Below are 10,000 nucleotides of genomic sequence, written 5' to 3' on the forward strand. Positions count from 1 at the left end.
ACACGTAGTCTACAAACTAGAATGCTCTGCCTGCGGAAAATTCTACGTAGGTAGCACCACGAGGCCCTTAAATATAAGAATCAAAGAACACACACAAACACAAGCAACATCATTCCACAAGCACCTCAACACCTGCAGAAACGCCAATACATCTATTAAAATTGGTATTTTAGTCACAGAATGCAATACTGGGAATCTTTGCATAAAGGAATCACAACTAATATCCAAATTACGGCCAGAACTCAACAACAGACTGGAGCTCGGATCATCATTCATCATATAACATTATATATGGCTTCTACCAAAGTCTTATCGCCACACCGTACAACCCTAACCCATTCGAACAGGTATACCACTACACACCTCTCATGCACCACGTAACAGTTCAGACAGGGCATGTGTATGTATAAAAAAAGTAAATAAATACATAAAAAGAGCAATAAAAATAATAATAAATCGTTAACTAAAGTAACATAAACTAATATAAGGAAAACGAAAAATAAACAGACACATAAGCTAACACCATAACCTTTATCTTTGATTTAAGCTAATCCACCTATTCAAACTCAAATAAACACTATTAAGTACAATTAAACATGCCTAAATACAATCCTCACAATGAAGAGTCCAAATAACATTGAATCAAATAAATAGCAATAAAACTCATAAAAACAATAGCATTAATAATGATTAAAATAATAATAATAATAATAACAATAATAATAATAACAATTATAATAATAACTATAATTACAACAATAATAACATTACAATAATAATAAAATTAACTAAAAAATAATAATAATCATAGACATAAGTTCAATAATACGAACGTGTATAAGAATGTGTATGTATGTGTATGTGTATATATGGGTGTACGGGTATGTGAGTGTGTGTTTATATGCAAAAACAAACAAAAACGAATAAGTCAACAAACATAGGCACATAAACACAACCATTAAAGGACCACTCGTGCAGAAGTAAACTTATTTAAATTAAATAAATTAAATTACGATAGCCCTTAGACATCGAATACCCAATATATACAAATATCGTTAACCTGCTAGTCCTAACGGATAAACATGGACAATCGAACAAAAAATAAATAAATAACATAAAAATTTAAAAGATTAGAAACAGAAATAATCACTTTTACAAGTTTAGTAAAGTAAAGGAAATAACAAATGTCCAAAGAATACTCAATCCCGTGCCCCCTCTTTCCATCTATCTTCTTACCGCTAACAACCACATCTACTGATCTAAACACACCAACAGTTGGCCAAGAGCAGCCCATCTCACACACACTCTCCCCTCCCCTTTCAACTCCTCCTTCTCTTTCTCTCCTTCAATAGTTAATCCATGCAAGCCAGCAAGCGACTCGCTTGACCTATATGGATCAGGTCATTTCACTGAACAAGCAACGACATAAATAAATAAATGAATAATACAAAGCAGCAGAAAAAAGACAATGAAATAGAAATAGAATATACAAAATAAAATAAATATCATGCAAAAGCAACAAGTTAAAAACTAGGAATATATATATATATATATATATATATATATATATATATACATATATATATATATATATATTCATATATATATATATATATATATATATATATATATATATATTCATATATATATATATATATATATATATATATATATATATATACAGTGATGATCATATTTATTGGCACGGTAAAATAAAAGTTAAATTTTGTCTAATAAATTCTAAAAAAGGGATTAAATTAAAGAAAATAACAAAGTATATTATATATTTTTAACTGGCCTTTCCGATGCAGCAATCGGATTTTAGAAAAAATAAATAACAAAGGAACAACAAACATAATTGCAAAAAACCCTTGTTCAAAATTATTGGCACGATTTATTTAATAATCAATTGTATAGCCTTTGGCCTTGATTACCTTCCTCAGTCGCTTTTCATAGTTTACAACCAAGTTGTTGCACTCTTCAGTAGTAATTTTAGCCCACTCTTCCTGACAATAATCCTCCAATTGAATAAGATTCTTAGGCTTCCTTTGCATTACCCTCAATTTTAATGTTCTCCATAAATTTTCAATTGGATTAAGGTCTGGGCTTTGTGATGGCCACTCCAAAACATTAATATGATTGTCCTCAAGCCATTTCTTAGTCAGTTTAACCGAATGCTTTGGGTCATTATCTTGCATGAACCACCAACGACGACCAAGTGAGAGCTCTTTAGCAGAGTCTTTCAGGTTTTCATCCAATATTTTAACATAATCTTCCTTTTTTATGCTACCTGTGACCTTAACAAGTCGCCCTGGTCCAGAGGCAGTAAAGGATCCCCAAAACATCAAACTGCCTCCACCGTGCTTCACTGTGGGTATGGTGTTCTTAGGCAGGAAAGCTTCGCCAGATTTTCTGTAAATATAAGACACTTTATTATGGCCAAATAACTCTATTTTCGTTTCGTCAGTCCATAGAACACGTTTCCAGAATGCAACATCTTTATCAATATGACGTTTTGCAAAGGCTAGCCTTGCTTTCAGGTGCATAGGCTTCAATAAGGGAGTCTTTCTCGGACGACATGCTTTTAAACCAGCTCTCTTCAAAACTCTACCAACTGTATGTCGAGATACATTCACTCCAGAGGTGCTCTGTTCATCAACAATCTCCCCAACAGAGATCCTTGGGTTTTGTTTTACTTATCGAACAATTTTCCGTTCATCTCTTGGGGAAAGAATCCTTTTTCTCCCTCTACCCTCTAAACTCATAACGTGGCCTTGCGATTTGAACTTGTTTATTATGGCTCTAACAGTGGATTTGGGAAGGTTTAGCTTCTTTGAAATCTTATCATAGCCCTCCCCATTGGTATGGCATGCTACAACAAGCTTCCTGACGTCTTCGCTGTGTTCCTTAGTTTTAACCATGGCGATTGAAAATTATAATTTAGTCACTTATAATAGTTTAAATAAATCGCTATCTAAAAATTATCTGAAAAAAATTATTCACTGAATTAGCGTTAAACAAGCATAATATGGCTATAAAAAAGTTCAGAAAGCACGTAAACCGGAAATTGATTGATATTATACTGATACTAAAAGAAAAACAAAGCCGTGCCAATAATTTTGAACAAGGTTTTTTGCAATTATGTTTGTTGTTCCTTTGTTATTTATTTTTTCTAAAATCCGATTGCTGCATCGGAAAGGCCAGTTAAAAATACATAATATACTTTGTTATTTTCTTTAATTTAATCTCTTTTTTAGAATTTATTAGACAAAATTTAACTTTTATTTTACCGTGCCAATAAATATGATCATCACTGTATATATATATATATATATATATATATATATATATATATATATATAAGGAACAAAAAAGAAAAATCTAACAACAATAATGTTAATTACCCAAAACACACTATACATATACTTCCCTCTATACATTTGCTGCGAAGCTCCACACAACCATTTAATTCATGTTTTTCGCTCCATCATCCAGTATGTTTTATTTTTCGCTCCATAATCTAATATTCTTTGAATAGATCCGTTACATCTACCATTTGAAAAGGCGATTTTTCCCGAAATATAATGGATATTGTCACAGACATAACAAGTATGACATTTGTACTTAATACAATTGAATAAATATAAGTATATAAGTATGTATTTATTGATTTGTAAATTGCCACTTGTTTTCGTATTTTTTCATCAACACAGTGATAGCCTTCTAAATCTCTATTACATACCTATCCCATACAATGCTTCAAGCAAACTACATATTATTTTAAATATTTGTTTATTTACAGAAATACAAATACGTACGTACGTGGTCGTTCTTTCTAACCTCATATTTTGAATATATATATATATATATATATATATATATATATATATATATATATATATATATATATATATATATAACGGTTGTATGTATTTGGTTTCCTAAATGTAAATGCAATGAAACCCACGTGATTATTGAAGAGTGCTCACTGCAGGACAGAGCTGGTATATAGTCTATGCAAACATTATTTGTTACATATATGTATGCACATATGTAGTCAATAATGTTTGTATTATAAGCAGACTATACACACACACACACACATATATATATATATATATATATATATATATATATATATATATATAGTAGTTTAACTGGGTTTTCTAATAATGTTTTCACAGACAAATATATTCATACTGTTACTTATTGTCTTAAAATAATGAATAAATATTGAATATTCATAACGCCATTCGTCGTTTCAGGAAATCATTGAATCCATAATTTATTGTTTTCTGATTTCACAACTAATTTAATACATGATCTGAAAACGGAATTAATTGCTCGAAAATTTGCACTAACCACTAACCACACTAACCACATTCTTCCTGGAGTTGATATTCGAATGATGTCCGTGCTACTAAGACACTATAATTTTTACTTTTCAAACATGGGTTTGTGACGTCAGAATTCTACAGTTATGAATGGCCTGAATGACCGAGAATCTTTATCGGAGTCCTATGATAATTTCTACAAATATGTTGTTGTGTAAAAAAGCATAGAGTTTTGAATTGCATACAAGCATTCATTTGTAAAAATCAAGCTTAATCAAGTAATGGATTTCATATAAAAACATTAGAATTACTGATGTTCAGACAAAATACATTATAATGACGTATGTTCATAACGATATTTAAACCCCTTTTTTATTTGGCAGGTCGTTCATTTTTTTTTCTTTTTTATGTACTGACTAAATCAGATCTCAGATAAATAGATCTCAAAGACAAAATAGTTTTTGGTGTGATTGCAAAAGTAAGATTCGTTTTGTCCTGCAATGGCCTTTTAATATTTTGCACTGAGTTATTTTGAGATTCCATGAGCTCGAATAGTCATCCCTACGATTATTACTTCATCAAATTTAGTATTTGATGCAAAGTTACAACCTCCTCCAAAAAAAAAAACTGCCACGCATGGTATTTTTTTTTTGCACAGTCATTTCACCAATCCAAATATGCATGCATGCATCGGCCGTGTTGTTTTAACAGCGTTAGCGACAACGGCTCTCTAAATTGTAGAGCCATGTTAATCTCAGGAACACAAATAAAAACTAGTTTCCTGTTGCTTTCTATTTTGATTCGGGGTGCGCCCTCACCCCCGTGAGTTTGTTCAGCATCCAACTATATCTAATGCAAATTAACTTTAGTCTATGCCTGTCTTGTCCACCAGATTTTAGTAGTGAATGTCTAACAGTCTGTTTTATTTTTATTCAATAATATCTCACAAGTAAACATGATCTGAAAAATTGTCAATAACTTAGATAAACTCTTAGAACTGCTGTGATCTTGTCTGCAACAGACTTTCTTCAGTTTAGAAATAAACATTATCTTTTAAATTACACACACAGCCAAAAAGTATGGGTGTCAATATCCGGTGAGTGTGAAGTCCATTTAGAACAACTCTTCTTATTTATGAGACGATCACCAATGTATACCTAGAAATCGGGGGTGCACACACACACACATACACACACACACACATTTTCAGCATGAGAACTACTTATGATATGTCTAAGTCTAAATGATCTACCACCTACTAAAAATGCAAAACCCATCATTTATTTATAAATATATTATAAATTATTTTTATGTGACAGTATATGCAGGCGTACCTTGCATTACTGCATCTACAGTGAAAGGCTGTATATTTTTTTGCCTTACTCTAATGACTTGCATTAGATGAAATCAGTCAGGGATGCATAGTGTGGAAAGCAGCTGCTAATAGCCAGCTTGAAGCTGACCTCCCGATGCGCATCAGTCATGGTGGAGCTGTATTTGGACTTAATGATCTTCACTTAAGAAAATACTGACTCGGATAAATGATGCAGTCAAGAGGATAGTGCGTTTCCTTACGTGAATAAGAACCATAATTGTCCATGAGCTCTACATCAGCTGAATATCGGCTTATAGTGCCAGAATCTCATCCCTCACTCTAGAAGAGTTCAAGTGAAACAGTGTTGCAATTTTCGATTCAGATGAAAGAACCTCAGCATCTTCCTGGATTGGGTAGCAAATGAATATTGCGATTGGCTTGAGCAATGCAAGGTCTTGAAAGCGAAAGTACTGAGCGCTAATAGACATTTTTTATGTAGCGTGTACTGTCAAGCTGCAACCATGACTGCTCTTATGTTTCCGGCTCTGGTGCGAGGTTCTGGAATTTGCCAATGCCAACGTTTTTTTTTTTTTTCAATACCGTGCGATCTATCCACAATGTCTCAGTGATCGACCAGTGATCGGTATCAATGTAATGGGCACCCCTACTGTCCATTGATTGAGCGTCGCAAAATTTACAAGTAAAAGTTGGTAGACAAGTCAGGCATAAACTAAAGTTTATTCTAATCAAGTATTGTTTGATTGCAGAGATAGTTTTGCATTTTATTAAGAATTCCATTCATACGATTCTGAGGATGGGGGAGCATCCTGCATAGATGACCTAAACTTGCATAATTTTCTCCATTTCTTATAAAAAAATCATCATAATCATCTAGTTGTGGGAGTCCCATGAATCGATCTGACTCTATCATGCCATGTAATTCTATCCACCACCGTGGTAGATTTTCATAGGTGCATTGTGAGTTTTCTACTAATTTATTTATCTAGGTTCTGTGCCGTCTCCGCACTGAACCACATTCCTGTTTTGGCATCCACAGAAGAACATCACTAATTCATCCATATCTCTTCAGTAGTTTCCAGCAAATCTGATTCTTCTCTTTCTGATCAGGGCTGAAATCTGAGGAAGGTGTTCATAGAATTATTCTCTCATAGGGTGTTTCTTCCAAAATATGTTAAGAGCAACTCTTAGTTCCGTGCATACACCGTCAATTTTATTCTCCAATTGGTGAAAGCCGAGGTGTTATTTCCGTAAGAAGTACTGTAATAACAGTAGTCTCCTAAGAAGTTTGGTTTCATCTTGATAGTAAGATTTGACTTCTAAATTCTTTTCATATTGTCCAGTCTTACCTAGGCCTTGCTAATTCTTGCATTTAGTTCACTTTCTGTGTAATTTCGATTTGCATATTTATTGTCATGATAGTTAAACACATCGACATTTTTAGACAAGTCCTATTTGGGAAGGAAACAGTTTTGTTGGTTTAGGAAAATGTGCTCTATTTTTTATTGTGAGACCAAAAACCCAATGGAATTTGCCATTTTTTAAAGATAGGGGTCGGGTAACTTTTGTGAGTGTTACCCCAATAGAATTTGTAATAAAATGAATTTATTGCCACAGATGGAAGTACTCTGTTGGAAAAACAATTTACTTATAGGTCTCATGGATAAACCAAAAATGTATGTTGGAAAATGTTTATTGTTAATTTTAAAAGATAGATTTTTAATTCTTCTAGCACATCTGTCAGAGGAAATAAAAATCTGCCTTTTTGGCATGAAAATAGCAAACAAGAAAAAAAAAACAAGGAAATCACATTTTTAAACAGAAATAAAATAATCTTTTTAGCATTACATGACATACGAACAAAACTGTTGAAATTTCAAATTCATACAATAACAAAGGGAAATTTTATTGAATCCACTATTATGGGGAAAATATTTATGCTTTTTGGCATAAGAATGACACACAATGAACAATAATACTCATTTAATACTGATGAAGCATTTTTCTGTTTCCATAGTTGTAAAGATCGTGGGATCCTTGCTGCACCCTTTTCTCCAACTTTCTCTAATATTGCACATCTACATCCGTAGCATGTTCATTACCTTCCCTACCTAAATTTCTAATTTACCCAATTTGGGGTAATTTACCCCTGTCCCCCGACCACTGCTTTAAGACAATGTAGTAGGGTTTAAGCTGATTTAGCTGTTAGCAAAAGTGGAATTTTTTAAAGGATACTATGAACAGTATTTGCTGTAGGAAGCAGTCCTATAGTTATAGATGATGCCAAATTGCATCATTTTCTGCAATCTCTTTTCTGACTACACATCATCATTATTATAGCAGTGTCACGAATCTTCCTCATTCATGCCATCTCGGTCTAATTGCCCTCACACGTGGTAAGTCTTCATGTGTGTCCTCTGCTAGTGGGTTACTATTTTTTGTCCAATGCCTACTGAGTTACACTCTATTTTGGCAACCAATCAGTGATGATTTTATCCTCAGGCATCCAACAGTAACCAGCAAATCTAGTTCTTGTCTCTTTGCTCAGGACTCAGATACGATTAAAGGTGTTCACAGAATTATTCTCTCGTGGTGTGCTACCCCCAGAATATGTTAAGAGCAGCTCTTAGCATTCTGGTGTACACATCATCAATTTTCTTCAGTCTATTTTGTGAATATTAAAGCACCACTTGTGTATAATGTGACTGCTGTAAACATGACTTAAAAGTGTTACAGATCTTTCTAATTCTTTTACGTCGTCTCATTATACAAGGTGCCTTAAATAAGTTTCCATCTGTTGTTTATAGGCATTTAATATTGTCACAGACTCTTGAAATTGAATATGTTATTGCTACACATCTTATGAGATGCCTGACCAATTTTTATGATTCAGGTTCAAATGAACAGCTACAACAAGAATTGGAATACACCCTACTAAAGCCTGATTGTCACAGCTGGTGATTTTAAAAAATGCAATCTTGACGTGAGGACACTTTACAAGAACGATATGCAATAAAACTCTGTTTTAAACTTGGGGAAAATGTCACAGAAACATATGGAATGCTTCAGACTGCTTTTGGACCATCTTGCATGAGTTGAGCATCAGTTTTTGAATGGCATAAGAGATTCAAAGAAGAGAGGGAGTCTGTAAGGGATGATGAGAGATTTTGGAGGAGTAAACCAATCAGAACACCAGGGTTGATTGGTCAAATAAAGAATTTCATGGATAAGGACCGTCGTGTATCTATGGAAGCAATAAGTGCACATTTTGATGTCAGTGTGGGAACTGTACACACAATTACTCATGAGGAACTGAAGATGCAAAAGTTTGCGCAAGTTTGTCCCAATGGTACAGTCCACAACTCCATCTTTGTCACAGATTATTTGACCAAGATAGGCATCAAGACAGTTCTTTATCCTCCCTATACTTCATACCCTGCAATTATCCTGTACATCTATAAGGCCACCATTCGCCCATGTATGGAGTATTATTGTCACATTTGGGATGGTGCATCTGCTACTTGTCTCTCACTCCTAGACAAGGTTCAAAATAGAGTTGTCAACCTGATAGATCCTAAACTGTCATCTAAGCGTCAGCCTCTGTCCCATCCACGAAATGTTCTACAAGTATTTTAATGGTGAATGGTCTGACGAGCTACAAGCACTTGCACCGCCTCGACGTAAATACTCAAGACAGCCCCGACAAGCAGCTGAATCCCACCCCTACACAGTAAAGATCCCTAGGTGTAAGAAAGCCTTCTACTCCAATAGTTTTTCCTCCTGAACTGCTAGATTTTGGAACTCCCTTCCGGGATTCTGACTTCCCAACTGTACTGACATGCAGAAGTTCAAGTGTAATGTGAACAGACATCTTGTTACTCACCTCCCTTCAGAATATCCCTGCAACTTATGTCCCTGATAGTAGCCTCCTACTTCAAAGTGGCTCTGTGCCTTGTTTGGGGTGAAAATTGAATAAAAAAATTTTTAAAGCGCTAGTACTGTTTAATAATAATTTCTTTCTAAAAATAATCCGTATAATAATTTCTTTCTAAAAATAATCCGTATAATAATTTCTTTCTAAAAATAATCCGTATAATAATTTATTTCTAAAAATAATCCGTATAATAATTTATTTATAAAAATCCGACAAATGTTATATACTATGTATTTCTTTGGCAGGTCTTCAATAGAATCTTTGACAATTGATATTCAGCAACTAACGAGTAAGGTCAAAGTGATCACTCTTCAAACCGAAAAAATGGATGAGGATTTCAAAATGCAAATGGGTGATTTCCTTGAAGTAAGTAAAAATATTTCTATCATCTCTGCAATG

The 10,000-nt window shown here is 33.6% G+C and overlaps 1 protein-coding gene across 1 annotated transcript in view; it reads left to right on the forward strand.

The window, feature by feature from the left end:
• The window catches only part of LOC145268367 (uncharacterized), a 399,446-nt gene that overhangs the window by 377,966 nt on the left and 11,480 nt on the right, over positions 1–10,000 (forward strand). Inside the window, exon 13 of the mRNA XM_080123915.1 lies at positions 9,847–9,967. Within this exon, the coding sequence (XP_079980041.1) occupies positions 9,847–9,967 (121 nt within the window). The remainder of the gene's footprint in view (positions 1–9,846; positions 9,968–10,000) is intronic.

This window comes from Euprymna scolopes, chromosome 43, assembly GCF_053919585.1.
Source record: "Euprymna scolopes isolate OS-2025 chromosome 43, ASM5391958v1, whole genome shotgun sequence".
NCBI classification, from domain to species: domain Eukaryota; kingdom Metazoa; phylum Mollusca; class Cephalopoda; order Sepiida; family Sepiolidae; genus Euprymna; species Euprymna scolopes.